The sequence below is a fragment of the Nerophis lumbriciformis genome, linkage group LG14, assembly GCF_033978685.3.
Source record: "Nerophis lumbriciformis linkage group LG14, RoL_Nlum_v2.1, whole genome shotgun sequence".
NCBI lineage: Eukaryota > Metazoa > Chordata > Actinopteri > Syngnathiformes > Syngnathidae > Nerophis > Nerophis lumbriciformis.
Window position 1 is genome coordinate 33076189 of NC_084561.2, and position 22404 is coordinate 33098592.

A 22404-nucleotide genomic window follows, 5' to 3' on the forward strand; every position below is an offset into this window, starting at 1 on the left:
CTTAGGGGTCAGCACATGTTGCCCTCTGGCTTATATACACTCGTGGTCAAAAGTTTACATACACTTGTAAAGAACGTAATGTCATTGCTGTCTTGAGTTTCCAATCATTTTTACAACTCTTATTTTTTGTGATAGAGTGATTGGAGCACATAGTTGTTTGTCACAAAAAACATTCATGAAGTTTTGTTCTTTTATGAATTTATTATGGGTCTACTGAAAATGTGACCAAATCTGCTGGGTCAAAAGTATACATACAGCAATGTTAATATTTGGTTACATGTCCATTGGCAAGTTTGACTGCAATAAGGCGCTTTCCACAGAACTTTCCTCCAGAAGGTCTTGTCTTTGTCCATGTGATGTCAGATGAAACAAAAATTGAGCTGTTTGGCCACAATACCCAGCAATATGTTTGGAGGAGAAAAGGTGAGGCCTTTAATCCCAGGAACACCATTCCTACAGTCAAAAGCATAGTGGTGGTAGTATTATGCTCTGGGCCTGTTTGGCTGCCAATGGAACTGGTGCTTTACAGAGAGTGAATGGGACAATGAAAAAGGAGGATTACCTCCAAATTCTTCAGGACAACCTAAAATCATCAGCCTCCAACAGGACAATGACCCCAAACACACATCAAAAGTGCTAAAGTAATTGCTAAACCAGGCTAGAATTAAGGTTTTAGAATGGCCTTCCCAAAGTCCTGACTTAAACGTGTAGACAATGCTAAAGAAACAAGTCCATGTCAGAAAACCAACAAATGTAGTTGAACTGCACTATTTTTGTCAAGAGGAGTGGTCAAAAATTCAACCAGAAGCTTGCCAGGAGCTTGTGGATGGCTACCAAAAGCGCCTTATTGCAGTGAAACTTTCCAAGGGGACATGTAATCAAATATTAACATTGCTGTATGTATACTTTTGACCCAGCAGATTTAGTCACATTCTCATCCATCCATCCATTTTCTACCGCTTGTCCCTTTTGGGGTCGCGGGGGGTGCTGGAGCCTATCTCAGCTGCATTCGGGCGGAAGACCCATAATAAATTCATAAAAGAACCAAACCAACCAGTATGTGCTAATCACTCTATCACAAAAAAAAAAGAGTTGTAGAATGATTGGAAACTCAAGACAGCAATGACATTATGTTCTTTACAAGTGTATGTAAACTTTTGACCACGACTGTACATGAGCCTGTGGTGCCCTTTAATGTACAAACCGGATATAAACACATGTTTGGCTCCTATAAGAAAACCTTATAGTGCTTACTTTCACTTGTGGTTATTTTGAGTAGAGTGCCTGGCTTTCACTTAACTTGCACATCTTTGTTCTTAGTGATCTTGGTTGTGAGATGTTTTGTACCACATTGTGGTTTTCTTTATGCAATTCTAATTATGTGATTACAGTATTCGCATTGGGTAGTTGTTACATAAACAATGGTATTTATGTAAATATAATGATATAAATGCATGATATATTCAACAATTAGTCTCAAGATACTGTGCTAATATACACTTTCATGAAATGCAGTGGCTTTCAAACATAGTTCTGCTGTTCTTTGACAATGAGGAAATGTGTCTACAGCATGTCTCAACATGTGTTGTTTTTTTCTAATAAAACACTACAAAAGTGTTGAAGGTTGATGCCAATTTGTGTGTTTTTTAGATGTCAGGAGACTTGCTGAGAAGGAGGACTGGATTGTAGAGGGATTTACCAGGCTGGTAAGGAAGTAGCATCATGTATGTTATTGTTAAAGTTTTCACTTACAATTATCAAGTTTGTATCTCTTAAAAATAGCAAGAGCTGTGTATGCCTATTTGTCTGTATTTGTCAAATAACTCCTTTACAGATTTGCATTGTAGAGTTATTTTTGGTTTTGTGTCAATCTAATTTCTGAAGGATATTTTTTTTCATATTTTCTGGTATTCTATTGCTGTTTTTCTTCAGCCATCCCAGTTTGAACAGTGTATGGCCCAAATGCTGCAATCACTGAGAGAGCCTCTGGACATCAAACCAGGAGAGATCAACGTAAGATAGTAATCATAACCACCAAAATATGTATTTGTAAATGTCATAAATAAAGGTACATCATACAACGTTGACTAAAACTATTGTATACCACTATTAAAGCAATGTATTAAGCTGTCCTAAGAAATACAGTCATAATTCAAAATCACAATTACAAACTTATTTTTTATTGTTCCACTAATTACTACTTATTCTTGGACAACAAGTGTACCGTAAATAAAGCAGGTCATATTTTACTCATGAATTGTTTTGTTTCTTCAGATATTGCAGCTGGACCAAGTTCAGGATCAAGCCACAGAACTCTGTGTAAACATCATGAAAGTAAGTACATTTTGTCATTTTTCCCGCAAAAAGTCTTATAAATCATTGAACTATTTTTTTTAGGACAATGTGAGGAGTAACAAACCTAACATTTATCAATCAATCAATCAATACTTATATAACCCTAAAACACAAGTGTCTCAAAGGGCTGCACAAGCCACAATGACATCCTCAGCTCCGATCCCACATCAGGGCAAGAAAAAAACTCAACCCAATGGGATGACAATGAGAAACCTTGGAGGGGACCGCAGATGTGGGGGGACCCCCCGGGCGACCGGTGCAATGTACGTCGAGTGGATCTAGCATAATATTGTGAGAGTCCAGTCCATAGTGGATCTAACATAATAGTGTGAGAGTCCAGTCCATAGTGGGGCCAGCAGGAGATCATCTTCAGTGGAGACAGGTCAGCAGCGCAGAGACGTCCACAACTGATGCACAGATGAGTGGTCCACCCTGGGTCCTGACTTTGGACAGCTAGCGCTTCATCTGTGGTCACCGAATCTGTGCCCCCCCTCTCCACGAAGGAGAGGCAGGCAGAGCAGAAAAGAAACGGCAGATCAACAGGTCTAAAAGGGGGGTCTATTTAAAGGCTAGAGTATACAAATGAGTTTTAAGATGGGACTTAAATGCTTCTACTGAGGTAGCATCTCTAACTGTTACCGAGAGGGCATTCTAGAGTACTGGAGTCCAAATAGAAAACGCTCTATAGCCCGCAGACTTTTTTTGGGCTCTGAGAATCACTAATAAGCCGGAGTTCTTTGAACGCAGATTTTTTGCCGGGACATATGGTACAATACAATCAGCAAGATAGTATGGAGCTAGACCGTGTAGTATTTTATACGTAAGTAGTAAAACCTTAAAATCAAATCTTAAGTGCACAGAAGCCAGTGCAGGTGAGCCAGTATAGGCGTAATATGATCAAACTTTCTTGTTCTTGTCAAAAGTCTAGCAGCCGCATTATGTACCAACTGTAATCTTTTAATGCTAGACATAGGGAGACCCGAAAATAATACGTTACAGTAATCGAGACGAGACGTAATGAACGCATGAATAATGATCTCAGCGTCGCTAGTGGACAAAATTGAACACATTTTAGCGATATTACGGAGATGAAAGAAGGTCGTTTTAGTAACACTCTTAATGTGTGACTCAAATCAGATCATCCGTGTGCACTGCATTCCATCTGAGTGTCAAGACGAAAACACTCAATGTATAGTGTCGTAAAAATAGATAATACATAATTATTAATATACTCTACTGTTATTGACTTGTAACCATTCCAGGGTGAACCCTACTTCTTGTCTAAAGGCAGAAGAGAGAGGCTACAGCTCATTCCGTAACCCTAATGAGAACAAGTGTGAATGAGTGAAAGATGTAATTTTATATTTATATATTTACAGTATATATACACAGTATATATGTGTATGTATATATATTTTTTTTAAATATATATATATACACACACACACACACACACACACATACACATACATATCTATATATTTATACATATACTGTATATTCATAACAAATGGTACCTGGATACTGTACATCAGTTGCAGCATTTTTCTTCATTAGCTACCAGTTTGCCAGAATTGTATAAGCTATTATATATTTCCTAGAGACGTCTTTGTAATGACATGATATCATATCTAACCCCAGCTAAAATTGTTGACTGCCATAAAATAAAATAAATCACCCCCCGGAAGGGACAAGTGGTACAAAATCTCTGACCTTTTGTTTATTATGCCGATCACTACACTTCCTGTATACGCACACACATTCCTACATTAACCAGAATATAGTGAAGATTCTGAAAACCCGCAAATGATGGGTTTGATCAATAAAGTGTAGCTTATAGGAAAACATTTTGTCTTAGTGTCCAGCCTTTTTGCATATAAAACAGAATGTTTGTTTTATTTTGACTGGCTTTGTCAGTGTGTTATTACCAACAATATTTGGAATGTGTTGATTAACATGTCAACATGTTTGAAATAAACTGAAATTGAACTGAAGTGAACATCATGAGCACCATTTCCATGTGTTCAATTCAGGTTTTCATTAACTGCTTGGAGCAGCAGAGCACAAAAAGAGATGGCGACATGACTCCATCCCAGTAAGTATTGAGAAATTAACTGTGCTCAAACAATGTATGTACTATTAGAGTAGACCTGTGTCATTATGTCTTAAATATGTTTTGTGTTTGCTGTAGCGTATCTGTGGAGCTTTCCTCTGTGGATCCGTTCACCAACATGCAAGAGCACTTCAGTCCAACTTCTGTAAGATCAGTGTTTGCTATTGAATCTTTGAAATTCTGCATGTCAACACACTGTGGTTTCTTGGTTAATGATGCCAGCAATTGTCTGGTAACCAAACTATCGTAAATCATTTAAACAACAAAATGTTATCAAGCTATTTTCTGGTTATAATCACTAAGCAAATACATCCTCCTTTCCTGTAAGTTGTTAAAAATGTTTGTTACGAGTGTGCGCATTGAGGAGGGGGGGTAAGAGGACAGTGTGTAGTGTGCTTCTGGTAAAGGGAAATAGGACGAATGCAAAGGGGTTTCCCCAGCCTAAACTGACTTGGTTAGCAGGGGTAAATCAGCCAGTCCCCTTGAGAAGCGTGTACTTAAGTTGTGAGTGTGTTGGTGGGGGTGAACATTACCCAAAGAGAAAATATTTTGGCTGTTTAGAAAATTGGAAATACAAAATATTCAAAGGGGACCTAGGATCATTTTCATCTACATTTAAAACACTTATTTGTGGTCTAGACACTGTATGTATTGGGTCTGCTTTGGTGTCAATTTTACGTACATTTTGCTCCACATTCTGTTTTATAACACACTTTATGCAGATTTGCAAGATGTTGGTTTGTGGTGGCGTTCCATGATTGCAAATAAAACCACGCCCCAGCCTCTCCAAATGTAAATGTACACTGTTTGAAGTCACCGCTACTATTTTTCAAACACAGTTGAAAATAACTTTCATAGACAGTTTTTTTATTTTTATTAATGTCACACATGGGTGTTATTGTGCACATACCAAGAGTAGATGAACATAATACTTTATCCTACAATGTGCCAACTTCACTGGTTTTGGGTTTTGTAAAAAAGTTTGAGCAGCGGCAGTCTGCAGCTGTGTTGGATCAGCAGAGGGGGTGGAGGCTTTTAAACATAATATGTATAATAATGCCACATAAGTACATTCATCAATGTGTGACATCACAAATGGCCCGCTGCTAATATTTCAAAACGTTTCGACAAAGGCATCCAAAAATGCATGCAAGTTCACGCTCAACTGAATGAACCTTGATTTGATACTTTGGCATTGTTTAACACGAGTATCTCACATTGGTCAAAAAAGAAGAAAACCATATTAGTTCTGCATTAATTAAATTTTAATTTCCAAACAGAAAAGAACAACACTAAAGAGGACCAATTACAATGTTCCTCTTTTTTGACTTATAAATGTTATTACAATGTTAGATATTTGTTATTGTCAACGTGTCATGCAGTTGGGCTTGAGCTTGCTGAACGCTGTGTTTTACAATATCTTTTTAACTGTAGGCCATTTGTGAGGTCACGTACGTATGACTGAGGTACTTATGTGGTAATTTATAGTGTATTCTTTCTGCCTAGCCCCACCTCTCTGCTCTGCTCTCGTGTATCAAGATTGTAGGCGCTTTGAGTCACTTGAGAAAAAGCGCTATATAACTTCACTTCACTTCACATTTCCAGCGTGCAACTGTCATAGGATGCCACCTGTGAAAAAAATCCAGTCGTGAAATTTCCTTCCTCCTAAATATTGCAAAGTCAACTTTATTACAAGAAAAGGAAAGAGTTTGGGAACAACAGCAAGTCAGCTACCAAGTGGTAGGCCACGCAAACTGACAGAGAGGGGTCAGCTGATGCTTAAGCGCATAGTGCAAAAACTTTCTGCACAGTCAGTTGCTGCAGCGCTCCAAATTTCATGTGACCTTCCAATTAGCCCATGTACAGTACGCAGAGAGCTTCATGGAATGGGTTTCCATGGCCGAGCAGCTGCATCTTTGCCATACATCACCAAGTCCAATGCTAAGCGTTGGATGCAGTGGTGTAAAGCACGTTGCCACTGGACTCTAGAGCAGTGGAGACGCCTTCTCTGGACTGATGAATCACGCTTTTCCATCTGGCAATCTGATGGACGAGTCTGGGTTTGGAGGTTGCCAGGAGAACACTACATTTTGGACTGCATTGTGCCGAGTGTGAAATTTAGTGGAGGAAAAATTATGGTGTGGGGTTGGTTTTTCAGGAGTTGGGCTTGGCCCCTTAGTTCCAGTAAAAGGAACTTTGAATGCTCCAGGATACCAAAACATGTTGGACAATTCCATGGGATGGCACTTCAAGTTCATATGTGAGTAAAGGCAAGTGGCCAAATACGTTTGGCAATATAGTGTACGTATATACAAACCCCGTTTCCATATGAGTTGGGAAATTGTGTTAGATGTAAATATAAACGGAATACAATGATTTGCAAATCATTTTCAACCCATATTCAGTTGAATATGCTACAAAGACAACATATTTGATGTTCAAACTGATAAACATGTTTTTTGTTTTTGCAAATAATCATTACCGGTAACTTTAGAATTTGATGCCAGCAACACGTGACAAAGAAGTTGGGAAAGGTGGCAAAAAATACTGATAAAGTTAAAGAATGCTCATCAAACACTTATTTGGAACATCCCGCAGGTGTACAGGCTATTTGGGAACAGGTGGGTGCCATGATTGGGTATAAAAACAGCTTCCCAAAAAATGCTCAGTCTTTCACAAGAAAGGATGGGGCGAGGTACACCCCTTTGTCCACAACTGTGTGAGCAAATAGTCAAACAGTTTAAGAACAACGTTTCTCAAAGTGCATTTGCAAGAAATTTAGGGATTTCAACATCTACGGTCCATAATATCAAAAGGTTCAGAGAATCTGGAGAAATCACTCCACGTAAGCGGCATGGCCGGAAACCAACATTGAATGACCATGACCTTCGATCCCTCAGACGGCACTGTATCAAAAACCCACATCAATCTCTAAAGGATATCACCACATGGGCTCAGGAACACTTCAGAAAACCACTGTCACTAAATACAGTTCGTTGCTACATCTGTAAGTGCAAGTTAAAGCTCTACTATGCAAAGCGAAAGCCATTTATCAACAACATCCAGAAACGCCGCCGGCTTCTCTGGGCCCGAGATCATCTAAGATGGACTTATGCAAAGTGGTAAAGTGTTCTGTGGTCTGACGAGTCCACATTTCAAATTGTTTTTGGAAATATTCGACATCGTGTCATCCGGACCAAAGGGGAAGCGAACCATTCAGACTGTTATCGACGCGAAGTTCAAAAGCCAGCATCTGTGATGGTATGGGGGTGCATTAGTGCCCAAGGCATGGGTAACTTACACATCCGTGAAGGCACCATTAATGCTGAAAGGTACATACAGGTTTTGGAACAACATATGCTCCCTTCTAAGCGCCGTCTTTTTCATGGACGCCCCTGCTTATTTCAGCAAGACGATGCCAAGCCACATTCAGCACGCGTTACAACAGCGTGGCTTCGTAAAAAAAAAAGAGTGTGGGTACTTTCTTGGCCTGCCTGCAGTCCCGACCTGTCTCCCACTGAAAATGTGTGGCGCATTATGAAGCGTAAAATACGACAGCGGAGACCCCGGACTGTTGAACGACTGAAGCTCCACATAAAACAAGAATGGGAAAGAATTCCACTTTCAAAGCTTCAACAATTAGTTTCCTCAGTTCCCAATCGTTTATTGAGTGTTGTTAAAAGAAAAGGTGATGTAACACAGTGGTGAACATGCCCTTTCCCAACTACTTTGGCACGTGTTGCAGCCATGAAATTTTAAGTTAATTATTATTTGCAATAAAAAAATAAAGTTTATGAGTTTGAACATCAAATATCTTGTCTTTGTAGTGCATTCAATTGAATATGGGTTGAAAAGGATTTGCAAATCATTGTATTCCGTTTATATTTACATCTAACACAATTTCCCAACTCATATGGAAACTGGGTTTGTATATACACATACCTATATTTATTTATATATATATATATATATATATATATATATATATATATATACACACAAATACATATATATATATATATATATATATATATATATGCATACATACATATACGTATATATATATACACATATATATTTACATATATATACAAACACAGTATATATACACATACATACATACATATACGTATACATACATATATACATACACATATGTGTATATACATACATATATGTATATATACATATATACAGTCGCGATCAAAAGTTTACATTCACTTGTAAAGAACATAATGTCATGTTTGTCTTGAGTTTCCAATCATTTCTACAACTCTTATTTTTTTGTAATAGAGTGATTGGAGCACATACTTGTTGGTCACAAAAAACATTCATGAAGTTTTTTTTTATTTATGAATTTATTATGGGTCTCCTGAAAATGTGACCAAATCTGCTGGGTCAAAAGTATATATACAGCAATGTTAATATTTGGTTACATGTCCCTTGGCAGGTTTCACTGCAATAAGACGCTTTTGGTAGCCATCCACAAGCTTCTGGCATTCTTTTGGTAAAATTTTGACCACTCCTCTTGACAAAATTGGTGCAGTTCAGCTAAATGTGTTGGTTTTCTAACATGAACTTGTTTCTTCAGCATTGTCCACACGTTTAAGTCAGGACTTTGGGAAGGTCATTCTAAAACCTTAATTGTAGCCTGATTTAGCCATTCCTTTGCAACTTTTGATGTGTGTTTGGGGTCATGGTCCTGTTGGAACACCCATCCGCGCCCAAGACCCAACCTCCGGGCTGATGATTTTAGGTTGTCCTGAAGAATTTGGAGGTAATCCTACTTTTTCATTGTCCCATTTTAAGCACCAGTTCCATTGGCAGCAAAACAGGCCCAGTGCATAGTACTACCATCACCATGCTTGACGGTAGGCATGGTGTTCCAGGAATTAAAGGCGTCACCTTTTCTCCTCCAAACATATTGCTGGGTATTGTGGCCAAACAGCTAAATTTTTGTTTCATCTGACATCACATGGACAAAGATAAGATCTTCTGGAGAAAAGTTATGTGGTCAGATGAAACAACACTGGACGGTATGTAGGCAGCCACCAGTATGAATGAAATGATCTCACGCGGTGAGTAAAAAGGCTTACAGTGAATGAAAATATATTCCAGAGCAGGAGAGCAGTGTTGGGATAACACAGTCACGTCTGTACACCAGTTGTTGTTGATGAAGAAGCAGACTCCACCGGCTTTTGCTTTGCAGGGTGTATTGTTTCATTGTATCATTTATTTATTTGGTAGCTGTCTGTGCGCCTAATATTATCCTTCCATTTAGAGATTTTGTGATGTATCATCCACAATTCCCCTCCCAAATTGGTAGACAATTAAAGTTTTAAATCCAGTCGCAATATTTTCATCAGATTTTGAATTGAACATTGTAGACATAAAGTTTGTGAAAATAAGAAATATTTGGACGGTGGAGATCATTAAATGTTGACATCTAGAAGAATAAGTGGGTGTTACATGTGTCTGAACATTGTGGTAATTTAGGACATTAATGGTACAACACAATTTTGAAATACAATTAGTGTTGTCACATAATACTAATTTATGTACAATATATTTTTGTCTCTTCAGGAGCAACGCTTGCTGATCCTACTCAGTAACTGCCATTACCTGGAGAGACACACTTTCCTTAATCTGTTTGATCACTTTGAGAAGCATGGATTCACAGGCACAGAGAAGATCTCACAGGTTAGTGGAATGTCCCAGACTGGTTCACTTTTAACTTACTCTAAACAAACGTTCAGATAACTGTGATCTTCATCTTTTCAAAAACGAATGTGTCATCTATTTGTTGTGGTTCATGCTGTCTATGGGAAGGGCTTTGTATTGTCAGTAATGAGATTAATCAGACATGCTGAAGTTCTCCTAAGACGCTTTCCCTTTTAACTTGTATGCCTTATCATCACACAAACAGTGAGGACTTCAACGCAACACAATAACTGTCTGAATCGCAAAGCAAGGACGTATTCATTATCATTTTCGACACTTCTTGGAAAGTCAAGTTGAGATTTAATTTTGTTTTTGTTCAGCCGGATTCTGACAAAGTGGTTTGTCAAAATGTTGTTTGGAATAAGTCTGGAAGATAAGGGCAGGTATACCTAGAAAAAAAAGTTGTACCCTTTGAATCCTAAGTGGGAAGTTAGTATAGCAGCAACAGTAAAAAGGAACTTCATGCGTAGTGTGTGTGTGATGGAATAGGAGAGGCCCAGTTTTTTTGTTATTTTTTTCCCTTAATCAAGGTGAGACTTTCCCACACTTTGAAAACGCCTGCTTTAAATTAATTGTAGTTATTGTTTTAGCACTGGTATTGTTTAGTGTCTCTCAGTAGATGATCAAATTTGAGCTGTGTAAATGGTGTTTTTGTTGGTATGTAGGTTTTATGTCCCAGCATTGCTGTACCTGAGTCCTGGTTCTCCTAATCCACTTTCCAGGTGAGCATGATGGCGGTTCGGGAACTGGATGAAAAACTCTTTGATGCCTACATTGAGAGGCGAGCTGACCCTATCGCAGGTGCCCTAGAGCCGGGTATCTACGCTGGATACTTTGACTGGAGAGACTGTCCAACTCCCACAGGTACTTACTTCTACAGTGACACCCACATACACACATTTAAAAAGAATTGCTGTGGAAAGATGTGCTTGTTATGCAATGGGGAGGAATTCCCCCCAAAAATTCAGATAAATGACTCTGTATCATAAAGACCTTTGCAGACCTGTGGGAGGATAACTTCATATCTCTGGTCTGCTTGGTTGTCACGATTTGTTATGTGCGATGCGTCATGTGTCGAGCACAGCTCTTTAAGAGTTACTGTAAAAACCACTGAGATCAATGTTTTGGTCGCGTTAAAGCCACAGTGTGTGTGTGCGTGTGTGGTTTTATGACGATGATGATATTAATATGTCGGTGATGATGAAGTTGGATCTTCTTCTGCTTTGGTCCAACTAGTGTGCACAAGCTGGATGTGAAAGAGGAACATTTTGGTCGCCAAATTACAGTTCTAGGATATGATACTTTCACATGCTGCACACAACAGTGACATTCATCATGTTTGTATGTCGGTGCTATATTTTTGGAAGTCATTGTTCATACTTTTTATCAACTGTTGTCTCTTGTTTATCCTTTAATTATTATCTAGATGTTTGCTAAATTTTTCTGTCATGCTGTCTATCTCCTGTCATCTGACATCAAAAATAATATGCTTTTTTTAAGTGTTTCGTGATAAGTGTTTTAAAAAAAAAACACACAACAAAACTTTACATAGTTTTGCTTTAGAACAGGGGGGTGTCAAACTCAAATACAGAGTGGGCCAAAATTTAAAACTGAACAAAGCCGCGGGCCAAGGTTCAATCAATCAATCAATCTTTATTTATATAGCCCTAAATCACAAGTGTCTCAAAGGGCTGCACAAGCCACAACGACATCCTCGGTACAAAGCCCACATACGGGCAAGGAAAAACTCACCCCAGTGGGACGTCGATGTGAATGACTATGAGAAACCTTGGAGAGGACCGCATATGTGGGTAACCCCCCCCCTCTAGGGGAGACCGAAAGCAATGGATGTCGAGTGGGTCTGACATAATATTGTGAGAGTCCAGTCCATAGTGGATCCAACATAATAGTAAGAGTCCAGTCCATAGTGGGGCCAGCAGGACACCATCCCGAGCGGAGACGGGTCAGCAGCGTAGAGATGTTCCCAGCCGATGCACAGGCGAGCGGTCCACCCCGGGTCCCGACTCTGGACAGCCAGCACTTCATCCATGGCCACCGGACCTGTGCCCCCCCCCCCTCAAGGAAAAGGGGAGCAGAGGAGAAAAGAAAAGAAACGGCAGATCAACTGGTCCAACAGGGGGGCTATTTAAAGGCTAGAGTATACAAATGAGTTTTAAGATGGGACTTAAATGCTTCTACTGAGGTAGCATCTCTAATTGTTACCGGGAGGGCATTCCATAGTACTGGAGCCCGAATAGAAAACGCTCTATAGCCTGCAGACTTTTTTTGGGCTCTGGGAATCACTAATAAGCCGGAGTTCTTTGAACGCAGATTTCTTGCCGGGACATATGGTACAATACAATCAACAAGATAGGACGGAGCTAGACCGTGTAGTATTTTATACGTAAGTAGTAAAACCTTAAAGTCACTTCTTAAGTGCACAGGAAGCCAGTGCAGGTGAGCCAGTATAGGCGTAATATGATCAAACTTTCTTGTTCTTGTCAAAAGTCTAGCAGCCGCATTTTGTACCAACTGTAATTTTTTAATGCTAGACATAGGGAGACCCGAAAATAATACGTTACAGTAGTCGAGACGAGACGTAACGAACGCATGAATAATGATCTCAGCGTCGCTAGTGGATAAAATAGAACGAATTTTAGCGATATTACGGAGATGAAAGAAGGCCGTTTTAGTAACACTCTTAATGTGTGATTCAAACGAGAGAGTTGGGTCGAAGATAATACCCAGATTCTTTACTGATTCGCCTTGTGTAATTGTTTGGTTGTCAAATGTTAAGGTGGTATTATTAAATAAATGTCGGTGTTTAGCAGGACCGATAATCAGCATTTCCGTTTTCTTGGCGTTGAGTTGCAAGAAGTTAGCGGACATCCAATGTTTAATTTCATTAAGACACGCCTCCAGCTGACTACAATCCGGCGTGTTGGTCAGCCTTAGGGGCATGTAGAGTTGGGTGTCATCAGCATAGCAATGAAAGCTAACACCGTATTTGCGTATGATGTCGCCTAGCGGCAGCATGTAAATACTAAAGAGTGCAGGGCCAAGAACCGAACCCTGAGGAACTCCGCACGTTACCTTAACATAGTCAGAGGTCACATTATTATGGGAGACGCATTGCATCCTGTCAGTAAGATAAGAGTTAAACCACGACAAGGCTAAGTCTGACATACCAATACGTGTTTTGATACGCTCTAATAAAATATTATGATCGACGGTATCGAAAGCAGCGCTAAGATCAAGAAGCAGCAACATAGATGACGCATCAGAATCCATCGTTAGCAGTAGATCATTAGTCATTTTTGCGAGGGCTGTCTCCGTAGAGTGATTTGCCCTGAAACCGGATTGAAAAGGTTCACAGAGATTGTTAGACACTAAGTGTTCATTTAGCTGCTGTGCGACAATTTTTTCGAGGATTTTCGAAATAAAGGGAAGGTGGGACACCGGTCGGTAGTTTACCATGAGGTCAGGATCAAGGTTAGGTCTTTTGAGCAGAGGATGAATAACCGCTTTCTTGAATGCTAGGGGAACAGTGCCAGAGGAAAGTGATAAGTTTATAATATTTAGCACTGATGGACCTAATAATACAAAAAGCTCCTTGATAAGTTTCCCAGGAAGTGGGTCAAGTAAACATGTTGTTTGTTTTATCCCACTTACACGCTGTAATAGTTCCTCTAATGTTATTTCATCAAAAAGAGAGAGACTATTTTGTATTGCAGTATCCGTCGTAGATACAGTTGTATCTGTGTTCATAGAACCCAGTTGTAGCTGGGATGCGTTGTCTTTAATCTCCTTTTTAATGAGTTCAATTTTCTTATTAAAGAAATTCATAAAGTCATCTGCCGAGTGGGTGGAGCTATTGGGAGGAGTCCCTTGTTGGGTTAGCGATGCTACTGTACTAAACAAAAATTTAGGGTCGTTTTTGTTGAGGCGGATGAGATTTGAGTAATATTTAGCTTTAGCTAAGGTAAGCATGCGTTTATACGATATTAAACTATCACTCCATGCTTGATGGAAAACCTCAAGCTTGGTCGCGCGCCATTTGCGTTCCAACTTTCTACATGATAATTTATGAGCTCTGGTTTCCTCTGTAAACCATGGGGTGCGCCTTTTAAGGGCCCTTTTTTGTTTTAGCGGTGCTATACTATCAATGGTTTTGCGCAGGGCATTGTCAAAGTTCTTAGTGAGGTTATCAATAGAGCCGACATAATTTGGGAATGGTGCCATTACCGAAGGCAGTAGGTCAGCAAGAGTCATCGTTGTGGCGGCATTAATGTTGCGGCTGCTATAGCAGTTATTATTATTATTAGTTTGTTGACAATGAGTCAGAACTTCGAATTTTATAAGGTAATGATCGGACATTACTTTAGTATACGGGAGTACCATAACTTTGGAGGTGGTGACACCCCTGACCAGCACTAGATCTATCGTATTGCCGTTGCGATGCGTAGGTTCATTTATTATTTGTGTAAGGTTGAACAAATTAACCTTTTAATAGGGACCCAAACAAGTTTTGCATTGAAAATATTGAACAAGCAAGGCTTATATAACTTTATGGTGACAATCAAGTTTCTAATAATAATAATTAAAAAATATCAATGGCATATCAAATACAATTTAAATAAAAATTGAATGCCTCTTTTCTATTTGCAGCCTTCTGAGGTAAATATCAACATTAACTTTTTCCACAGGCTAATAAATTTGAAAATAAAATAACAATGAATAAACCAACCATTCAGGACTTTAAACTGCTCAGTTTGCAACACACTGATCTGATCTGATGTGCCCAAGCCAGATACCTGGCATCTTTTCTTGGATGCTGGTTCATTAATATCGGGGCTCAGGCTTTGAGCTGAGGCAACTTTCATTATTGAATGAAGGCGTTCATCAGTCATTATATCTCGTAGTCCACCCGGACCGCAGTCTTGGGGGCGTGCCTTAACGTCCTCTACGAGCTGTCGTCACGTCCGCTTTTCATCCATTCTAACAACATGCCAGCCCAGTCACAAGATGTTTGCGGCTTCTGTACGCACACACACGTGACTGCAACTCATACTTGATCAACAGCGATACAGGTTACACTGAGGGTGGCCGTATAAACAACTTTAACATTATTAGAAATATACGCCGCACTGTGAATCCACACCAAACAAGAATGACAAACACATTTTGGTAGAACATCCGCACCGTAACACAACATAAACACAACAGAACAAATACCCAGAACCCTTTGCAGCATTAACTCTTCCGGGATGCTACAAAATACACCCCTTGCTACCACCAAACCCTTGTAGTGTCCCGGAAGAGCTGCAAACGGTTCTGGGTATTTGTTCTGTTGTGTTTATGGTGTGTTACGGTGCGGATGTTCTCCCGAAATGTGTTTGTCATTCTTGTTTGGTGTGAGTTCACAGTGTGGCGTATATTTCTAACAGTGTTAATGTTGTTTATACGGCCACCCTCAGTGTAACCTGTATCGCTGTTGATCAAGTATGCGTTGAATTCACTTGTGTGTGCGTGCAGAAGCCGCACATATTATGTGACTGGGCCAGCACTCGTTGGACTGGATGAAAAGCGGACGTGACGATTTTAGGGAGGGGCACTAACATTTGGGAGTCTCCCGGGAGGGTTGGCAAGTATAAGAATTAGCGGTTAATGCGGTATTACCGCGGCACCGCCGCTGTATGTAATCGGCGGGCCAGCTCTAGTGTTAATTTGATATCGCCTCAAGGGCCAAGTGAAATTACACGGCGGGCCAAATTTGGCCCACGGGCAAGAGTTTGACACCCATGCTTTAGAACATGGAATAAAATGGGCAGAACTAGGGATGTCCGATAATGGCTTTTTGCTGATATCCGATATTCCGATATTGTCCAACTCTTTAATTACCGATACCGATATCAACCGATATATGCAGTCGTGGAATTAACACATTATTATGCCTAATTTGGACAACCAGGTATGGTGAAGATAAGGTAATTTTAAAAAAAATTTATAAAATAAGATAAATAAATTAAAAACATTTTCTTGAATAAAAAAGAAAGTAAAACAGTTACATAGAAACTAGTAATGAATGAAAATGAGTAAAATTAACTGTTAAAGGTTAGTACTATTAGTGGACCAGCAGCACGCACAATCATGTGTGCTTACGGACTGTATCCCTTGCAGACTGTATTGATATATATTGATATATAATGTAGGAACCAGAATATTAATAACAGAAACAAACAACCCTTTTGTGTGAATGAGTGTAAATGGGATAAATGCTATTTGATTTCTAAAATTATATGTATAATTATTTATTATTATTAGATCCCCTGCTGATTTTTTAAGTTTACACCCTTACAAAGATATTAACAGTGTACTTGGGTCAGCATGGCTCCGCGGGTACAGTGGACGTCTTGGAACTAGAGGGTTTCTGGTTCGATCCTGGCCATTTGAGCTCATGTCAAGGTGTCCCTGAGCAAGACACTGACCGCTCTTGATGGGTCGTGGTTAGGGCCTTGCATGGCAGATTCCGCCATCATTATTCCGCAATTGTGTTGATCTTAATGTGCAATGACAATAAAAGCCTATTTATTTTATTATTTTGAAAAGTGGTGCAGACCACCTTATTTAAATGAGGATTTTGCATGCATACGGGGCTTTTACCACAGACACCTGATGATTTTTCTGCATATTCATGGTTGTAATGCCCCTCACTGAGTGCAATGTTTTGAACTAGCAGAAGACATCTATAATCTCTAACACTTTTTCTGAATTGCAATCTAGACAACAGAAACATATGCACACTGCGCATATGTCAACAGCACATCCGTACGTCTGGAATGACTGAAACGCAAGAAAATGCATAATGAAAGACGTCTTTTAATCTAAGATGTATTACATTTTGTGAATTAAAATACCAACTGACACCAAAACACATCAATTGATTGAATTAATTGAATTAATTTTAACTAGCCACTTTAAATTATCTAGCAGGTTTGAAATTATAAGAGGAAATTGCTGAATGGACGATATGTCTAATATTTTTTATTTCTGTCAGTACAAATTTGTTGAAACACATACGTCTGTCAATCGTGTGTCTTTGCAGTGCGAGCACCTCTTTTATAAATAAAATGCAAAATATTGTTGCCAAACACTGGTGATTGTTGATAAATCAATTTGTTTGATATATTTGCATTTTCTCCTACCGGTATTGTGATCAGCACACATTCTGCATATTAATGAAGACGGAGACGCAAAATGCATTGCACGACTTATTCCGCTTACTTAACAGACGCAATCCACTTTGCACACGTTTAGTAGAACATCTTTGCGTGTGCCATAGAGTTTGCACGTGTTTTAGTACACGCAACCTTTTAGTAAAACAGGATTCAGATTGTTTTCTCCACAAAATAAATCATTCAAACTGAAATACTGTACGTTCTGCGCTATAAGCCGCACCAGCATATAAACCGCACCCACTAAATTTTGAAAGAAAAAATATGTTTTCATATATTAGCCAGATACTGGTATGCTTAGAAAATATTTTGTAAATGTTTATTTACATACCGTAACTGTTTCCAAAGTGTGCCTGGAACATGGCAGTAAAACGGCTGATCAAACAAAACAGAAAAGTAATTGATGTCTCTATTCATTCTTTATAAGATGAATAAGAGTTTCTCGTTTTTTAACAAGTTTCAAGATGTTTATCAGAATCCTAGGAGCTATGTTGTCCCGGGGCTTCTATGCCCCCTGGTAGGGTCTCCCAAGACAAACAGGTCCTAGGTAAGGGAACAGACAAAGAGCAGCTCGAAGACTTCTTTGGAAATACAACAACCGAGACTCAGTTTCCCTTCGCCCGGACCAGACGCGGGTCACCGGGGCCCCCCTCTGGAGCCAGGCCCGGAGTTGGGGCACAATGGCGAGCGCCTGGTGGCTGGGCCTGTCCCCAAAGCCCGGAAAGGCAACGTTGGTCCCCCCTCCAATGGGCTCACCACTCATGGGAGGGGCCATAGAGGTCGTGTGCAATGAGAGCTGGGCGGCAGCTGAAGGCAGAGCACTTGACGGTCCGATCCTCGGCTACATAAGCTAGCTCTTGGGACGTGGAATGTCTGGAGTACTGGAGAGTGCTCCCCCGGGTAATTCCCTTGTCCTACTGGGGGACTTCAACGCTCATGTTGGCAACGACAGTAAAACCTATAGAGGCATGATTGGAAAGAATGGCCGCCCGGATCTGAACCCGTGTGGTGTTTTGTTATTGAACTTTTGTGCTCGTCACAGATTGTCCATAACAAACACCATGTTCAAACATAAGGGTGTCCATATGTGCACTTGGCACCAGTTCCATGATCGACTTTGTAGTTGTGTCATCGGATTTGCGGCCTCATGTTTTGGACACTCGGGTGAAGAGAGGGGCGGAGCTTTCTACCGATCACCACCTGGTGGTGAGTTAGCTGCGATGGTGGGGGAGGATGCCGGACAGACCTGGCAGGCCCAAACGCATTGTGAGGGTCTGCTGGGAACGTCTATCAGAGTCTCCTGTCAGAGAGAGTTCAATTCCTGCCTCCGGAAGAACTTTGAACATGTCACGAGGGAGGTGCTGGACATTGTTCCGCACCTCTATTGTCGAGGCGGCTGATTGGAGCTGTGGCCGCAAGGTAGTTGGTGCCTGTCGTGGTGGTAATCCTAGAACCCGCTGGTGTCCGGGATGCCCTCAAGCTGAAGAAAGAGTCCTATCGGGTTCTTTTGGCTCATAGGACTCCGGAGGCAGCGGACAGGTACCGACAGGCCAAGCGGTGTGCGGCTTCAGCGATCGCAGAGGCAAAATCTCGGACATGGAAGGAGTTTAAGGAAGCCATGGAATACAACTTTCGGACGGCTTCGAAGCGATTCTGGACCACCATCCGCCGCCTCAGAAAGGGGAAGCAGTGCACTGTCAACACCGTGTATGGTGAGGATGGTGTTCTGCTGACCTCAACTGCGGATGTTGTGGATCGGTGGAGGGAATACTTCGAAGACCTCCTCAATCCCACCAACACGTCTTCCTATGAGGAGGCAGTTCCTGGGAATCTGGGGTAGGCTCTCCTATTTTTGGGGCTGAGGATGCTGAGGTAGTTAAAAAGCTCCTCGGTGGCAAGGCCCCGGGGGTAGATGAGAGCCGCCCGGAGTTCCTCAAGGCTCTGGATGCTGTGGGTCTGTCTTGGTTGACAAGACTCGAGGGCGGTCCCTCTGAATTGGCAGACCGGGGTGGTGGTTCCTCTCTTTAAGAAGGGGAACCGGAGGGTGTGTTCCAACTATCGTGGGATCGCACTCCTCAGCCTTCCCGGTATAGTGTATTCAGGTGTACTGGAGAGTAGGCTACGCCAGATCGTCGAACCTCGGCTTCAGGAGGAACAGTGTGGTTTTCGTCCTGGTCGTGGAACTGTGGACCAGCTCTATACTCTCGGCAGGGTCCTTGAGGGTGCATGGGAGTTTGCCCAACCAGTCTACATGTGCTTTGTGGACTTGGAGAAGGCATTCAACTGTGTACCCCGAAGTCCTGTGGGGAGTGCTCAGAGAGTATGGGGTATCGGACTGTCTGATAGTGGCGGTCCGCTACCTGTACGATCAGTGTCAGAACTTGGTCCGCATTTCCGGCAGTAAGTTGGACACGTTTCCAGTGAGTGTTGGACTACGCCAGGGCTGCCCTTTGTCACCTATTCTGTTCATAACTTTTATGGACAGAATTTCATAAAAGCGCAGTCAGGGCGTTGAGGGGATCCGGTTTGGTGGCTGCAGGATTAGGTCTCTGCTTTTTGCAGATGATGTGGTCTTGATGGCTTCATCTGGCCAGGATCTTCAGCTCTCACTGGATCGGTTCGCAGCTGCGTATGAAGCGACTGGGATGAGAATCAGCACCTCCAAGTCCGAGTCCATGGTTCTCGCCCGGAAAAGGGTGGAGTGCCATCTCCGGGTTGGGGAGGAGACCCTGCCCCAAGTGGAGGAGTTCAAGTACCTCAGAGTCTTGTTCACGAGCGAGGGAAGAGTGGATCGTGAGATCGACAGGCGGATCGGTGCGGCGTCTTCAGTAATGCGGACACTGTATCGATTCATTGTGGTGAAGAAGGAGCTTAGCCGGAAGGCAAAGCTCTGAATTTACCGGTCGATCTACGTTCCCATCCTTCCCATCCTGGTCATGAGCTTTGGGTCATCATTGAAAGGACAAGATCACGGGTACAAGCGGCCGAAATTAGTCACATGAGCCCTATTTAAATGGGCTCAGAGAAGTCAACCGGTTTCGTCAATCATAATCACTCACATGAAGTTAAGAGCCCATGCCATGAAGCTAATTTGATTTGATTGTAACTTTTCTACATCACCAAAATTGATAATGTATGTTGCTGTATGTATACTTTTGACCCAGCCCACATTTTCAGTAGACCCATAATAAATTCCTAAAAGAACCAAACTTCATGAATGTTTTTTGTGAAAAACAAGTATGTGCTCCAATCACTCGATCACAAAAAAATAAAGAGTTGTAGAAATTATTGGAATGGCCCCTGCATGCTTTTATTTTTCAGTATGTGGTCTTCAGTGGAAAAACTTTGGACACCTTTGGATTAGCCGCACTTTAAACCGCAGGATTCAATGCTTTGGGAAACAAGTAGCGGCTTATAATTTGGAAAACACAGTAGTCTAATGTACTAAATAATGCTCATGTTGACAAAAACAATTACCAATCCCTGACCCCGAGAAGGACAAGCAAAATGGATGGATGGATGGATGGATGGATTAAGAGTATTTCATTAAAGATGTATGTTACTTTTTCTCTAGGTGTAAGGAGTTACTTAAAGGAAGCCCTAATGAACATCATCACTGTTCATGCTGAGGTACAATAGACACTTGTTGCTTTTTTCTCTTTATGCTTTTACATTCTTCTTTGTACTCACCTCTCCAACTTTCCAACGGCCAGGTCTTTACTGTTTCCAAGGATTTGGTTCCTTGTGTGTTGTCCAAAATTGTTGCGACAGTTGCAGACGAGATGTGTCGTCTTATACAGTGTGTGTCATCCTTCAGCAGAAATGGCACTCTGCAGGTATTCGCATGACACACTCACTTAACCACTCATAGTAAGGCCCTGACTCATAAGTAAACCCCACACTCTTTCCCCCGTTTGTTGTCGAAATGCCACGTCTTAAAAACCACTAACAGTGGTGGGATTGGGTGAGTCTGATTGTATAAAATTTGTACCTGCAACCTCCATTTGCAGGCTCGACTTGAACTTTGTGCTCTGAGAGATGCCATAGCCGCATATCTAAATGCTGAAAGCAAGTAAGTGTGGCACACACCCACATGCTGCACATGGGAACGTAGCTCAGTGATTTATGGCTCTGTATGTCATACTCATAAATCTATGTCACACACACTTCAAAACATACCATGTGTGTGCTACTTGGTGGGTTAGATGAAAGGAAGTGAAAGCAACCTGGTTCTGCTGTCTGCATTTGTTATACTGTATAGTATAGTTTATATGCATATGTGCATGTGTGTTTTACTAACGGCTAATGTGATTTTTATTTTTTAATCCAAAAGTTTAAAGCACAGCAATATACTGTAGTAGTACCTTTTGAAATAGCAAATATTATTTAATGGTATACTGCTATAAGGGGAAATGTGTCATTGCAATGGCAACTATGTCTACCTCTACTACCGCTTTTGTATGTTATGGTGCTGCTGTGCTTTTCTAAAGGGCACCTTAACAGTCTGGAAGCAGTTACAGGAACTAGTTGAAATTCATTTTTGGTACCCCAAAGCCTAAGCCTTAGAGAGTTGTGTCTTTGAACCAATTGTACAAAACCCAAAACCAGTGAAGTTGGCACGTTGTGTAAATCGTAAATAAAAACAGAATACAATGATTTGCAAATCCTTTTCAACCTATATTCAATTGAATAGACTGCAAAGACAAGATATTTAACATTCGAACTGGTAAACTTTTTTATATTTTGCAAATATTAGCTCATTTGGAATGTGATGCCTGCAACATGTTTCAAAAAAGCTGGCACAATTGGCAAAAAAGACTGAGAAAGTTGAGGAATGCTCATCAAACACTTATTTGGAACATCCCACTGGTGAACAGGCTAATTGGCAACAAGTGGGTGCCATGATTGGGTATAAAAGCAGCTTGCATGAAATGCTCAGTCGTTCACAAACAAGGATGGGGCGAGGGTCACCACTTTGTG

The 22404-nt window shown here is 40.9% G+C and overlaps 1 protein-coding gene across 1 annotated transcript in view; it reads left to right on the forward strand.

Moving 5' to 3' along the window:
- exoc2 (exocyst complex component 2) overlaps positions 1–22404 on the forward strand; it is a 103844-nt gene that overhangs the window by 66636 nt on the left and 14804 nt on the right. The window contains exons 17-26 of the mRNA XM_061975609.2: positions 1651–1706; positions 1933–2013; positions 2275–2334; positions 4389–4450; positions 4547–4613; positions 10052–10168; positions 10912–11053; positions 20999–21054; positions 21138–21260; positions 21435–21496. Coding sequence (XP_061831593.2) covers positions 1651–1706; positions 1933–2013; positions 2275–2334; positions 4389–4450; positions 4547–4613; positions 10052–10168; positions 10912–11053; positions 20999–21054; positions 21138–21260; positions 21435–21496 — 826 coding nt within the window. The remainder of the gene's footprint in view (positions 1–1650; positions 1707–1932; positions 2014–2274; positions 2335–4388; positions 4451–4546; positions 4614–10051; positions 10169–10911; positions 11054–20998; positions 21055–21137; positions 21261–21434; positions 21497–22404) is intronic.